This window comes from Triturus cristatus, chromosome 7 (genome assembly GCF_964204655.1).
Source record: "Triturus cristatus chromosome 7, aTriCri1.1, whole genome shotgun sequence".
Lineage (NCBI taxonomy): Eukaryota > Metazoa > Chordata > Amphibia > Caudata > Salamandridae > Triturus > Triturus cristatus.
In genome coordinates this window covers 932,525,302-932,541,092 of record NC_140590.1, presented here as the reverse complement: position 1 = coordinate 932,541,092, position 15,791 = coordinate 932,525,302, and the positions used below count along the sequence as shown (strand labels likewise).

At 45.1% G+C, this 15,791-nt stretch overlaps 1 protein-coding gene across 1 annotated transcript in view; it reads left to right on the top strand.

Moving 5' to 3' along the window:
- Positions 1-15,791, top strand: part of CTNNA1 (catenin alpha 1) — a 282,300-nt gene that overhangs the window by 165,780 nt on the left and 100,729 nt on the right. The window contains exon 12 of the mRNA XM_085617884.1: positions 12,309-12,509. Within this exon, the coding sequence (XP_085474010.1) occupies positions 12,309-12,509 (201 nt within the window). The remainder of the gene's footprint in view (positions 1-12,308; positions 12,510-15,791) is intronic.

The window sequence follows — 15,791 nt, the reverse complement described above, 5'->3', positions numbered from 1 at the left end:
CTTAGTAAACATTCGAATCGGTCGAAACCAGGAAGCGGCGGACGCCATTTTCTCTCTCGCACTCTGAGGGGGGGAGCTGATAAACAAATGCCAAAAACATATAAAGGGGCTGTTTAGACAGCGCCCATGCACATAACCATATTAGTTGAGTCTTCAAAGATCCCCCAAGGCAAAAAACGCTAATTTTTTATTTTTCGAAAATTTCGCCGATTACGCTTACCGTACGCTTACCGTACGCTTACGGTAAAAAATAATAAAAAAAAAAAAATCCACACTCTCTCCACCCCGTGTGCAAATGGTGGCCGAAGGCCACCATTTGTGCATGGCGTATAAGAGCACAGCATTTCCCCCAAAAATTTCAACAGATTACCTATCACAAGGAAGCGCATAATATGTCCTCCATGTGCGCACGGTGCGCGAAGCGCATCGTGCGTACATGGCCCATCTAGCGTAACGTGGGCATGCGGTGCGCGTAGCGCACCGCGTGCCCACCGTGCGTGCACGGCACTAACTGCGTAAAGTGGGCGCGCGAAGCGCACCGCGTGCTCACTGTGCGCGCAGGGTGCGCGAAGCGCACCGTGCGCGCACGGAACGAACTGCATTAAGTGGGCGCGCACGCCACGAATGGCGTAAAGTAACTTAGCATTTAAAAAACCGTACAAATTCACTGAAAAAACCATAGGTTTCACACACGTTATAGTTAGGAATTAGCATTTAAAAAACCTTGCAAATTCACTGAAAAAACCATAGGTTTCACACATGTTATAGTTAGCGGAAATTTTACTGATAAAAAATCAATGAAATTCCCCCGTTATAGTTGGTGCAGGAAACTATAACTCACGCGACCGCAATCTTCTGCTGATGACATATGTGTCTTTATGAAAAAAAAATATTTGTAATATATGTATAGCTAAAAATTTATGGAAGAAGACATGGGCAAATAAGTGTCTAAATACAGTATTAGCATCAGCAGAGGATTGCGGTCGCGTGAGTTATAGTTTCCTGCACTAACTATAACGAGGGAATTTCATTGATTTTTTTATCAGTAAAATTTCCGCTAACTATAATATATATATATATATATTACCTACTGGCGGTCGCCAGTAGGTAGTTATAGTTAGGACCCCTTTTCCATAGGAAAACCTCAACATTCTATTTTGAATAACTTTGGCGCCGGTCGATGAATCCTCGCGAATTTCTCAAAATAGGTGGGGCGCTCCGCTCCTACCCTGAAAGTCTCGGGGGGATTCGTCAAGCGGGGGCTGAGATAAAAGGGGGGTCCCAAAACGCGTTTTTCCCATGCATTTTTCCATAGGACCTTTAGAACGAGCTACAGCCCGAACGGCTGAACAGAATTACTAGAAATTTGGCAGAGAGGTAGTCCCTAGGTCAAGGAAGTGCCTTTTGTAGGTTTGGTGTAAATCTGTTCAGTAGATTCTGAGAAAATAGCCTTTAAATCAATATATATATCTGAGCCCGCTTACGGTACGCTTACCGTACGCTTACCGTAAGCGTACGGTGGCGTGCGCGAGCGCGATTCTGATTGGCTCTTAGATCTTAGTAAACATTCGAATCGGCCGAAACCAGGAAGCGGCGTCCGCCATTTTGTCTCTCGCATTGAGAGTTATTTCTCAAACTTGATGCCCAAAAACATGTTACGGGGCATTTTTGACAACTCCCTCCCACACAGTCATGTTGAGGGAGTTCCCAAACATCCCCCAAGAGCAAAAACGGTTTTATTTTTTTTTCGGCAATTTCGCCGAGTACGCTTACCGTACGCTTACCGTAAGCGTACGGTAAAAAAAATAAAATTAAAAAAACACTATCCACACTTACCCCACCCCCTGTGCTTTTGGTGGCCGGAGGCCACCAAATGTACAGGGCTTATTAATAGGTAAAAAAAAAAAAATTTTGGCAACATGAAATTATAAAATCGAAATAAAAAAAACACTATCCACATTGACCCCACCCCCTGTACTTTTGGTGGCCGAAGGCCACCAAATGTACAGGGCTTATTAAAGTTGATAAAAACCGTGCACGGAACGAACTGCGTTAAGTTGGCGCGCACGCCTCGAATGGCGTAAAGTAACTTAGCATTTAAAAAACCGTACAAATTCACTGAAAAAACCATAGGTTTCACACACGTTATAGTTAGGAATTAGCATTTAAAAAACCTTGCAAATTCACTGAAAAAACCATAGGTTTCACACATGTTATAGTTAGCGGAAATTTTACTGATAAAAAACCAGTGAAATTGCCCCGTTATAGTTAGTGCTGGCAACTATAACTCACGTGACCGCAATCTTCTGCTGATGACATATGTGTCTTTATGAAAAAAAAATATTTGTAATATATGTATAGCTAAAAATGTATGGAAGAAGACATGGGCAAATAAGTGTCTAAATACAGTATTAGCATCAGCAGAAGATTGCGGTCGCGTGAGTTATAGTTGCCAGCACTAACTATAACGGGGCAATTTCACTGGTTTTTTTATCAGTAAAATTTCCGCTAACTATAACATGTGTGAAACCTATGGTTTTTTCAGTGAATATATATATATATATATATATATATATATATATCTATCAAACACCATGTTGTCCCCAACTGACAAAGCCACAACTCGGCGTGGTATTCCATATACACAGGTAAGTAGCAGCCCAGCGATGTGCACATTTCTGCCATACGCGTTTCGAGCTAGGTTCAGCTCTTGTTCACTGGCGGCAAGGAGACCGGAAACGGGATGCAAGAACATGTGGTTTATTTAAATAAAAAGTCCCGCCCTAATAGGCACAGTGGAATGCTGGTCAAGGTAGTCTCTGTTCATTAACCAAGTGGCTCCGTGCCTGTCTCCCAATTAAAAATAAACACCCGATTGGGCATGCGCTCATTGCCAGGTTTGCAAAATTCATCTTGCCTGCGTCGGCCACGCCGTCCCTCCAGTGCCTCTGAGTATCCTGCAGAGAGGTCCCGTATGTGTAGCGGTGGGGCTTCGTCGCGGCTGGAACTGCCGCTAAACATCAAACACCATGTTGTCCCCAACTGACAAAGCCACAACTCGGCGTGGTATTCCATATACACAGGTAAGTAGCAGCCCAGCGATGTGCACATTTCTGCCATACACGTTTCGAGCTAGGTTCAGCTCTTGTTCACTGGCGGCAAGGAGACAGGAAACGGGATGCAAGAACATGTGGTTTATTTAAATAAAAAGTCCCGCCCTAATAGGCATTAATTGAATAAAGGCGTTCCTAATTTACCTTACTGCCTCACTTTGTCTGTTGCATGCCAGTGAACAAGGGCTACGGCTTGAAACGCGTATGGTAATATGCACATTGGAAGTTGCCAGAACTCGTGGTGGACGCTGCTGCTGGTGGTGGTGTGCGGTAACCCTTCCAGGTGTGATGTTTTCTTGGGGACACCCTGGTTTTTTGATGTAATGCGGCTAGTCCGGCCGCGGAAATGTCCCGCCGCTCAAGGGCGGATCCTGGTGCGCGCCATTGCGTGCACAGTTTGGGAGTGGATGGGGCCTCACCACCGGATTATATTGGGAGCTACGCTGTGATGTTCTTGGTCACCTCCACCCAACCGGGTTGACATTTTTTTCATCGTGAGGCAGCATAGCCACTTGGTTTAACATGGAACTTGGGTCTCAGCAGATGGACTGCATCTACCATAATGCCATGCCTGCTCACGCCCACATGGGCGGGACTCTGAATTGAATAAAGGCGTTCCTAATTTACCTTACTGCCTCACTTTGTCTGTTGCATGCCAGTGAACAAGGGCTACGGCTTGAAACGCGTATGGTAATATGCACATTGGAAGTTGCCAGAACTCGTGGTGGACGCTGCTGCTGGTGGTGGTGTGCGGTAACCCTTCCAGGTGTGATGTTTTCTTGGGGACACCCTGGTTTTTTGATATATATATATATTCCTTAGGGATCACAGTTCAGCTGGTGTTCGTGGCGAGAAAAGGACCAATTCTCGCGAAAATATTCTTCAGAAAGTTGAAAAATTACGCAGCACTCTGCTTGGTTCTTATAACTTTTTATTCAGACCATTCCTCTCCTCCTTCTATGCGTTTCGAACGTCAAGTTCTTGATCATGGTGTGTATATATATAAATATATATATATCTCCCAAAAATGCCCTGCATTAGAGACTCACTCCTCCAGCCAGCGAATTTTCACAATTCATTTATTTCAGGAACAGGCATTTTCATTCTGCTTCTATACATCCTCCTGCCTGACGCGTTTCAGAGCATTCACGCTCTTTCTTCAGAGGCAAATTCAACTGCACACAGTGTTTTGGCTCCCATAGTTCCCTGCATTTTCACGTTTTATAGGCCTCCGGTGTGCCTTGCTTAATTGCTTTAATCCTAGTGTATGCTGGAACTTGTGGTTAGGCGCCCTTAATTTATATCCTCCAGTGGATTTTGTATAGAAGCAGAATGAAAATGCCTGTTCCTGAAATAAATGAATTGTCTCTCCTTCGCCGCCAGGAGGTTGTGGGAGTTTTGAATATAGATAGATAGATAGATAGATAGATAGATAGATAGATATATTCCATATGAAGGTGCTTGCACAATGAAGGAACCTCACACAATGTCGAATACTCCTTTTATTTAGGCAGACTGCAGATAAAACAACCACCCAAATGGACACGTTGTTCCACAAATGCCTGTCAAGTTCCAGGCACGGACCTGCTCACTGGCCGGGAAGGCACCCCGCTGCACAGTGAGCAGGTCCGCTGGGTGAAGGCGCAAATGTGCAGAATGCAACATCGCCCGTGACAGGTGCTTCATGAACTTTGAATTATTTAAAATCTTGAGGAAGTGAAATGCGGCATGCAACTTTAGTTAAATATATGGCTGAACTACTGAAACCACAATGCCTAGCATGCATACGCCCACAAGGGCAGGACTTTTCATAAATTCAATGCGAGTGTGATTCCAGCTGCTGCCGGTCTTCTATGTGGAGCCAGTGATGGAATTTACCCGAAACACGTATGGCAAATGGCAAAACAAGAATAATATGCAAGCTGAGAGGACGTGGTTGTGTTTTGCAGCGTGAATCTTTCTGGATTCACTATGCTGTGCATTATTCCGCGGTCTGGTGGTTGGGTCCGGAATCAGTCTTTCTTTTGTCTTTTTTTTTTTTTTTTTTTTTTTTTTTTTTTTTATTTATTTTTTTTTGGTTGCCCAGGTGGGCGTTGACGTCCCACTATTTGGTGCACTTATCGTGACGTCATCCTGCTTCCTGCGGAAGTCCCACCTCGGCGCGCCATCTTCAGATTCTTTTTTCCGCCGTTGGGTCTGGATCGTCACCGTGAAGCTCCAGAGTTTTTTGCGAAGAAAAGAAGAAAAAGCACGAGTTTCATCGAAGAAGAAGTTGAGGAAGACTACAGAAAGGAAGACCAACAAGCCGGGACGACGAAGGAGGAGAACCTTGAGATCTTCGACGTCCAACGGAGAATGCGCACTCAGGGACACGGAGCGCAGGAAGGGACAAGACTCCTTTTAAATTCTGCCGTAACTGCCACCATAAATACGCACTGAAGGACCAACATCCAGTCTGCAACCTTTGCCTGCCAGTTGACCACGAGAGCAAGGACTGCAACGCCTGTTCGGCCTTCACACCGAAGACGCTCCGGGTGAGAGAGAGACAGAGGAGAGCTAACTACAACATGGAGTTCAAGGGAAAGGCCCCGTCACTGTACGAACTGGGCCTCTCCACCGACGATGAAGACAACGTTGCCGAGGGACCTGATGACTTCACGGTCGCAGAGACCGATAAGAAAACGTCTGACAAGGTAGGAGAGACGTTGAGCACTAAAACCTCGACAGGGCCCCGAAAAACAGAGTCAGACTCTCGAAAAACCTCGAAAGGAACACCGGCGCCGAAAATTTCGACGACCGGATCCAAGAACGAAAGGCCCGGCGGATCCTTCGAGAAGGACTCCCAGGTGCCGAAGACCGCCGAAAAGCCAAGGTCGTCGAAGCAAGGCCAAGAAATTGGGTGTTCGACTTCGAAAGATAAGGTTGCGTCAACTCGGGCTCCGTCGAAAAGACCAGCGCTCGACACCGAACACGCCTCCGAAATGGAAAAGAAAAAGAGGAGGCTCAAGGCAGAAGTGGAGAGCATCCTTCAAAGGAAAAGGGAGTTCGACGAGAAGATGAAAAAATTCACTATTCCAACGAAACCACCGTCGATCATCGTAGAAGTCGAGGAACAGGAGGAGTTCGACGCAGAAGAACTGTCGAAGATTCCCGGAGACGAAGAAGAGGACCTTTTACTATGAGGGAGAAGAATATGAGGAACAACAATCTAACTACGGCTCGGCGCCGTCGACGACACAGGACCTGGAGTGGCAGGACCTCGACGCCGAAAATCCAGAAGAGCCTGTGGAGACTTACCCTTCGCCGCCAAATGACATTGGGGCTTACAATATGGTAGTCAAAAGCGCGGCTGCAGCTTTTGGTGTTAAGCTGGAGGAAGAAAAGCCGAAAGCAGACTTTTTACTGGAGACACTGCTCCCCATCCAAACTAGAAGACAGTTCCTCCCCATGCTCCAGAGTGTCATGAACCAGGGGAAGGAGGCGTTCAAGGACCCAGCAACATGCAGGTCCATCACACCAAGGAAAGAGAAAAATTATAAACACTTCTCCCAGGACCCTCCATACATCAAAGGATCCGTCACAGCAGATTCCATCATTGCATCTACTGCCAGAAAAAGGGCAAGTGTCCCGGCAACCTCTGGATCACCTCCAGACAAGGAAAGCAGGAGGATGGACCTGACTGGGAGAAAAATTGAGAGAAACGCGGCAATGCACTGGCGCATGGCGAACTCCAATGCCCTACTGAACAGGCACCAATACCAACATTGGGACGAAATGGGGGAACTAATCGGGCACCTCCCCGGGCAATACCAACAAAGAGCTTCGTATCTAGTGGAGGAAGGAAAGAATATAGCAAACGCTTGCCTTAAAACCGCGTTGGATGGAGCAGAAACATCAAGCAGGCTGATGGCAATAGGAATAACAGAAAGAAGGCAAGCCTGGCTCAGGATTTCGGGCTTCAAGAAAAAAGTCCAGAACAACATCCTGAACACCCCTTTCAACGGAGAAACGCTGTTCGGGGCACCAGTAGATGAAAAAACTCACCCAGCTCAAAAAGGAGAACGAAACAGCAAGGTCCATGGGGGCCCTGCAATTCAGAGGGATGAGAAGAGGTACCCCGACACGGAGACCTTGCGCAAGGGGAGGAAACCAGCCGGGAACGTCACACCAAACATTCCAGCAGGGACATCAAGGCGACAATCACGGACAGCAGGCCCAGCAGAAACAAAACTGGCAGTACCAGCCTCGGGGCCAGTCCTTTCGCAGTAGGGGGAACGGACGAGGCCAAGGACGAAGAGGGGGAGACCAACCCACCTTGAAGTGACTTCACACGGAAAAGAGTGCTCACCCACAAGATCCCTCCGAGGGTAGAGCACAAAAGCTCCAAAACGAGAGGGTTACACAGACCAAACGCCAACGAGCATGCAACACCAGTAGGCGGCAGACTGCGAAGTTTCCTTCAGGAATGGCAAAACATAACAGACAAATGGATACTCGACATCCTACAGTTCGGATACTGCATAGAGTTGGAAAGGAAACCACCAAACAGAAAACCAAAGAGAAGGGAACACTCAGGACAAGAGCTAGCGTAACTCGTAGAAGAAGCACAAGAGCTACTCCTAAAGGAGGCCATAGAGCCAGTACCATTCAAAGAAAGGAACAAGGGAGTGTACTCCAACTACTTCCTGGTACCAAAGGTGGACGGAACACTAAGACCCATCCTGGATCTACGGTTCTTAAACAAGTGCGTAAGGACGCAGAAATTCAAAATGACGTCCCTACAAGAGGTACTCCCACAAATGAGAGACGGGGACTTCATGTCCACCGTGGATCTCAAAGATGTCTACCTGCACATTCCAATGAACAGGGAGCACAAAAATCTGTTACGGTTCACCATCGACAAGGAACACTACCAATTCACAACCTTGGCATTCGGGCTAAAGTTCGCACCAAGGGTTTTCACAAAATGCCTGGCGGCAGTGGCAGCATACCTGCGGAGGGAAGGGATTCATGTGTACCCTTATCTCGACGACTGGCTAATACAGGCAAGTTCACGCGAAAGATGCGAGGAACACGCACAGCGGGTCACGAGGACACTAACGAAGCTGGGATTCTCAATACACTTGGGGAAATCCTCAATGGAACCAGAACAGGTGAAGATCTTCCTGGGGGCACAGATCAACACCTTACAGAAAACAGTGATGCCCAGCGACAAGAGAACACTGACCCTGCTGAAGGAGACGTGCCTCTACCAGAAGGGGCAAGCTCTGACAATGAGAACAGCGAGCAAAATCATGGGGATGATGGCGTCATGCATTCACCTAGTTCCCAATGTACGCCTACACATGAGACCTTTGCAGGAATGGCTGCAACAGCAATGGTCACAAGCAAGCGGAAGTTGGGAGGATCTAGTGGTTGTAATGCACGCTGTGGAAGAAGAGATAGCATGGTGGAACAGGGAGAACATAACTATAGGGAAGTCCTTGACACCACCAAGCCCAATGGTGACCATCACCACAGACTCATCCCAGATGGGATGGGGAGCACATATGGACAAGCTCAGAGTGAGGGGTCTGTGGACTCCAGCAGATGCGGTCAGACACATCAACTACCTGGAATTGAAGACCGTATTCCTAGCCCTGAAAGCCTTCCAGAAAAAACTGTACAACCAGAAGGTGTTGATACAAACAGACAATACAACAACGATGTTCTACATCAACAAGCAGGGAGGAACACAATCATTCTCCCTATCCAACCTGGCGCAAGAGATTTGGAGATGGGCCATCCCACTCAAAATAGACTTGCTGGCCATACACCTACCAGGGAAGGACAATGTGGAAGCAGACTGGCTCAGCAGGCAGACTTCAGCATCCCACGAGTGGGAGCTCAATGGACAGGAAACGCAAAGGCTATTCGGAAGGTGGGGTATACCGACAATAGACCTGTTTGCAACACACCAGAATGCAAAATGCCAAAACTGCGCATCCAGACAACCAGAAAAACAATCCCAGGGGAATGCCCTATTGATAAGCTGGTCAAAAACATTTGCCTACGCATTTCCACCAATACCACTGATACACAGGGTACTCAACAAGTGCAGGACCAGCAACATGACGCTGATTCTAGTGGCACCACAGTGGGCAAGACAGACCTGGTACTCACAAATAGTGGAGATGGCACAGGGACCACCACACAAGTTCACCAAAAGAAAGGACTTACTCTCCATGCAGAATGGAGAGGTTCTACACCCAGAGCCAGAGAGCCTCGGCCTAGCGGCATGGCTCCTGAAGACATAGAGTTCACACACCTTAAGCTACCTCAAAGCACTATGCGAGTGCTCCAGGAGGCAAGGAGACCGACGACACGGAAATGCTATGGGGAAAAATGGAAGAGGTTCACACAAGGGTGCAGGAAAAATAAACTGCAAAATAAGTTGACAAAGGAATCAACGGTGCTGAGATACCTCGCGCACCTATTAAAGGCTAAACTATGTTCATCCTCACTAAGGGTACACCTCGCAGCGATTGTAGCCTACACACGAGGTGAGACTGGTGAAAGTTTTTTTACATCAAGAATAGTAAAGAGGTTCCTGGAGGGGGCAAAAAGGATAGCGCCACCAAAGAGGATGCCGCCGCGGAACCTCAACTTAGTCCTAACGGAACTTATGAAGGCGCCCTTTGAGCCCATCCACAAGGCCTCCCTTCAAATGCTAACAATGAAGACCGCCTTTCTGGTGGCAATAACCTCACTGCGCAGAGCAAGCGAGCTGCTAACGCTGCAAGAGCCTTGCATCCAAATACACAAGGACAGAGTCTTAATGAGAACTGATCCACACTTCATGCCGAAGGTGGTGTCGGCATTCCATATGAACCAGACAATACAAATACAAAGCTTCTTTCAGAACCCAGCCACAGGCGCAGAAAGGCCACTGCACACTTTAGACGCTAGAAGGGCGGTGATGCACTACATCGAGAGAACCAAGGAGCACAGGAAAACTAAGCAGTTTTTTGTGTCCTTCGCAACCAGCTTCCTGGGTAGACCATTAACGAAAGGCACCATCGCGCGATGGATCGCACTGACGATACAATTCTGCCACAAACAGGCAGGGCAAGAACTATCGGAAGGGGCACGGGCCCACTCCACAAAGAAGAAAGGAGCAACGATTGCCTTTGTGGCAAACACACCCATTCAAGACCTATCCCTGGCGGCAACATGGGCTTCAGTGCACACGTTCACTAAGCACTACTGCGTAGATATACAAATGAACAAGGAAGTACAAGTAGGACAGAAGGTGCTTCAACATATATTCAACGACCAACGCTCATCTTCCACCCAGCCGCCACAAAGATGACAAACCGCTACAAAATCGATGCACAGCATAGTGAATCCAGAAAGATTCACGCTGCAAAACGAATAGTTTCTTACCTGTCGGTGTAGTTTTGCAGCTTGAAGATCTTTCTGGATTCACTAGCGAACCTACCCACCTCCGCCAGAAAGATGAGGCTGGAGAAGAGGGGGGAAAGACAGAGAATGGAGAACAAAAAGAGACTTGAAAAGAAATGTGAGAACGGATATGATTAAGAAGAAATACTGAAAATTGCCTAGGGTGCAAAAAAAAAAAAAAAGAATCCGAAGATGGCGCCCCGAGGTGGGACTTCAGCAGGAAGTAGGACGACGTCACGAGAAGTGCACCAAATGGTGGGACGTCGACCCCCACCTGGGCTGCAAAAAAAAGACTTCGACTCCGGACCCAACCACCAGACCGCGGAATAATGCACAGCATAGTGAATCCAGAAAGATGTTCAAGCTGCAAAACTACACCGACAGGTAAACAATTCGTTCTGCAGTCTGCCTAAATAAAAGGAGTATTAGATGTCGTGTGAGGTTCCTTCATTGTGCGAGCACCTTCATATGATTTTTTTATTTTTAATGCCACCGGTGGGCTCTTTAAGTCGCTTGTGTCTTCAATTCTTTGGTGGTCTGCTTTTGTCTAGCTTTGTTCTAGCATGAGTTAATTGTAAATATAAGTGACTTTTTACAGTCATTGGAAGTTCACTGCCAAACAATCAAGCCCTGGAAATAGCCACCATGGAATTCTATTGTAAAGTGTAGGCGTCTCAGCTCAATACACTCTGCAACTTCTGGATCCACCATTTTTCTCTGCATGTGGGTTCAGAAGATGTCTCTTTAAAGGAAGCTGGTAACCTGTAATTTTAACTTAAAGTGCAAAACAATCTCTCAGGATTGCATCAAAGTCTACGAAATTAAAACCAGGGGTAGTGTGCGACCATTGATGGATGTTTCTCTGTTAACCTGAGCTTCTAGTTCTGTATACTGCTAGCCCCCTTTCCAATCTCCTGCTCAGTTTCATTTTTATTGCATACTTGCAATTCTTCTCACTCTATAGTGGTTCCTGTTCTTTTGGATTCTCCTTATTTTCTGCAGTCTTTCTCCATCTTCAACCTCTTCTTCCATCTATTTCTCATTCTGTCCTCTTATTCTCTCAGCAGTGGCTCTTTGTTTATTCCTCTCGTCGTCTATCTCACACATGGTACTTATGTGCTTTGCCCCTTTACCAGTTATAGTTCCTAGGGCAAGATGTGAGATGGGTGTTGAACACAATCACCTGTGCCTCTAGTCCTGGTGAATTGCATGAACATCTTAGCAGGAACTCTGTAGTACTGACTATCTTCGTTCGTAGATTTCAAGAAACCTTGTTAAAGAATTGGAATGCATCAGTATTGTGGCCCAGGAACACCAGTGGTCCGTGATGGTGTCCACTTAGGATACTAACACACCATCACAGTAGGTAAATAAAACCTTTTGGTCAAGATTCTCTTAGAAAAAAGAATCTTCCTTCCTTTATATTTTATCATCTTTTGTATGCTGAGAGGACATCTTGTAATTTGAACTCTGTGTATTTATTTTGATCATAGATATATTTTTCTGTCTTTTGGCTCTTGTCAGATATAGTTGTTCTGAGCAAGACCTTGCTGTGTCCTACATTATAACACAGTTAGGGTCTTGGTAAGCTCAAGGAGGTTTATGTAGACCATGTAGTTCAACCTATGTAAAGCATCATCTGTTGCTAAATGTTTTTGTAAATGCATAACACTAGCTTGTATATGAATGTCTATATTTACTCTGTTACATGGAAAACACATCTAATTCTGCTGGTATGCTTCCTGCCTTTAGAGAATCACATATTGGAAGACGTCAACAAATGTGTCATTGCCCTTCAAGAAAGGGATGTTGATGGGCTTGACCGAACAGCTGGTGCAATTCGTGGCCGTGCTGCAAGAGTCATTCATGTTGTCACATGTGAAATGGATAATTATGAACCCGGAATTTACACAGAAAAGGTTATTGAGGCTACAAAATTGTTATCAGACACAGGTAACTATATTTTATTTAACTTGATATAGAAGCTTGTTTTCATTGTGTTCTCAATGTTGGTACTTCAAAAGTCACAATAAATGCTTATGGGTATCTGTTCTAATGAGGCCAACACCTAGTTCGAGTCCACCTAGTATATATTTTTTTAATAGATTTTTTTAAATATGCCACATACAGAAAAGCAAACGCAATGTCTAAATACAGCGTCCACCCTACCACCCCTCCACTCTAACCAACAAATTCCCAAGATCAGGAGTTAAATCCATGTGATATTTTTTACCAAATCCAACATTTAGGGCAAGCACAGATATAAAAGACAATTGTCACACAACAATCCTTTTAGTCCCAGTAGAAAAAGTGCAGAATTTACAATTCATTATATAAATATTAAGAACAAAGTGACCTGTGCAAGAAAAGAGGTGCTAAAGTGTATATAAAGCAGGGCAAAACATAACTGAAATAACTTGACCATCCCTCCAATGATTTATCATCTCAGCACAGAAGACAAGGGGTCTAACCTTTTTCCTTAGGGTTGCTGAGGGGTTGTCAGATGAAGCCAACAAGACCATTGTTCCCAAATAACCAAACCTTTCATTTTGGCCCAAATATCCTCCTTAGAGTAAATAGCTTTCTCAAGAGTGCATGTAGAATATAATTGAGCCAGCTATTGCGTTAATAGAGGAGGATTAGGGTCTATCCAAGCAGATGTTATGCACAGCATATTGATTGCCATGGCAATAAAAATTATTCCCCCCCCCCCCCCCCTTTCCTATCTACTGTTTCTTGTATACCCAGTATAAGCGTCGTGGCAGTAAGTCGGATGTCTTGAGACAGAATAGTTCCAATAAAGCTTTGCATTTTATTAATCAGAGGCCCAAGTCTCTCACATGTAGCAAACATGTGAACGGAATCTGCAGTGTATTCAGAGCAACAAAGGCAATAAGTCCCTCTGCCCGACCCCCACTTTGCTATTTTACTGGGGGTATAGTACAGAAAAAAACAGGAATTGTAAAATTGTGCCTGTAAGTTAGCTGACCATAAATAGCTTTGGGCAAATTGGAGGGCTGGGCCGAAAATCCCATTAGTAATATCCAATTTCTGTTGCCATTTAATGAAGATACTAGTTAGGTCATCAGACATTTGGCTATTAAGAGTATCGTGAATAGACCCAATTTGGGGAGTGGTAGGCTCAAGCAATTTTTTAATAATTTCGCTTTTTCACGAATCACAAGGGCCCCCCTGCCTTAAATGCTGAAAATGTTTTAATGGCTAGGTATTTAAAAGCCTTGTGTTGGCGTAAATCAAATTTCATTCTAAGGTCCTCAAATGATAAAATACCCTCAGGTGAGTACAAAGCACCTAGTTTATTAATGCCAGAGGGTAGCCATTTCTGAAAATAAGTCCCCCCCCCAACCCACCCACCCCCCCACCAAATATGCCCGGCAGATTTTCGTTCTTTTTTCTTTTTCTTTTTTTTTCTCATCTCACCAATAAGCATCTGCAGTTCTGAAAGAGAAGCGGTAGTTCGAATCTATGCACCCTACGGCACTGCATTCGCTTAGGCCAAACCGGGCCAACCCCCTTTGTTGGGAGCTTGGTGTAATCCTAGTTTGTTCCTGAGGGGAGCTATACCCTACCCCAGAATAGTAGGGCCTGCCAGATGTTCACATTACTCTCTCTGCCCCTTGGTCCAGGTGTGTCATGGCGAACGCTGCTTTTAAGCAATCCTCACACTTTGGGGGCCGCAGATCTTTCCACTTCTAACATGTTTCTCTTCGAGCTATTAATAACAGATATAACAACAATACTCTATGAACTTGATGAAGATTCTTCCCAAGCATTCCGTCATCTCCAAATATTACCAAGGAGACGTTAACCTTGATTTTAAATTCGAAAATACCACTTAAAACATCCCCAACCCCTTCCAAAAAGCTCTAAGTTCAGGGCATTCATAAAAAATATGGATGTCATGAGCATGAAAAAGATTACATCTAGGACATTAGGGGGCAGATAGTGGTGCGAACTTGGCGATCTTTGCAGGTGTATATTAAAGCCTATTAATAACAAAGAAATGGTTCTTTTTTTAAGCTGGCCGGTTTAACATATTTATAAAGGAGCTTCAAGGAGGGTTCGTACAGATCTTCAATCACAGGCTCAAAGGCAGACTGATTCCAAACTGCATACTGCAGGGGATATTCCATATCTTCCACCTCCAGTAACTTCTTATACCAGATAGAAACCTCCTTTCTTTCAATAGGTATGTGTTGCAATGATTGCTCCGTCTCCCAATTTCCATGTATATCCTCCTTTTCCGCTGTATACTAGGAGGCTAGTTGCAGGTATTTAAATCTAGAGAGGCTGCTTCCAACCGTTGCTCTTAAAACCTCCCAGGGAAACACTCCATCAGAGGATAGAAGCTCAGACCAAATAGTAATACCTGCCCTTTTAATTGGGATTGCGAGGCTATCCTTCAGGCACAACGGAGTCCCTGGAGAGTCCCAGATTAGGGCAAAATCTGAATAATACCCTATCCCCCATCTACATCTGACCTTGTACCAAAGACTAAGGGTTGCCCTGAATACTTTCAGTCAAACCTATTTAAAGAACCTAGGTGCCCCATAATTATAGAGAAAGCCTTCATCTCCACTGTCCCCCTCTGACTTCACCATTTCCCCCAATAGTCTCCCCCAAGATGTCTCTTCTGGTTTTACGAGTAGCATCCTGATGTTTTTAAATTGGAAGGCGACAGAGTACCAACTAATATCGGGAAGAGCTAACCCTCCTTTAGTGAGCCTGCGTCTCATCTTTTTCCATGACAGCCTTGCGTCCTTATTTGCCCAGATAAACCTTCCGATCTTACTTTGGATTTTACATAAATCTTTACTAGGGAATTCAAGGGGAATCGCATTAAACAAATATGTCAGCTTGGTCGAGCAGTAAGGCAGTATCAGAGGACAGTGTAAAGCATTTGTTGTACACACTCAGTCAGCAAATGGTCTCACACACTCAAGAACTGAATTCTATGCTAATGGTTTGTGTATAAAAATATATAGTTTTATTTTAGTACCACAAGTGGGTATCAAAATGTACTTTATTAGAATGAGATGCTTCAGTTAAATTCTTTCAATATGTAATAGACTTTTGATTGTAATAGTTACAGTTGTTGCAATAGGCAACACAATTCAAACACAATTATAACATTGAGCTATATGGGACTTTTTAAGTAAATGCAATTTCAGTTACTTTACGTATGATTTTTTTACTCCGGGTTGGATCCTGGAT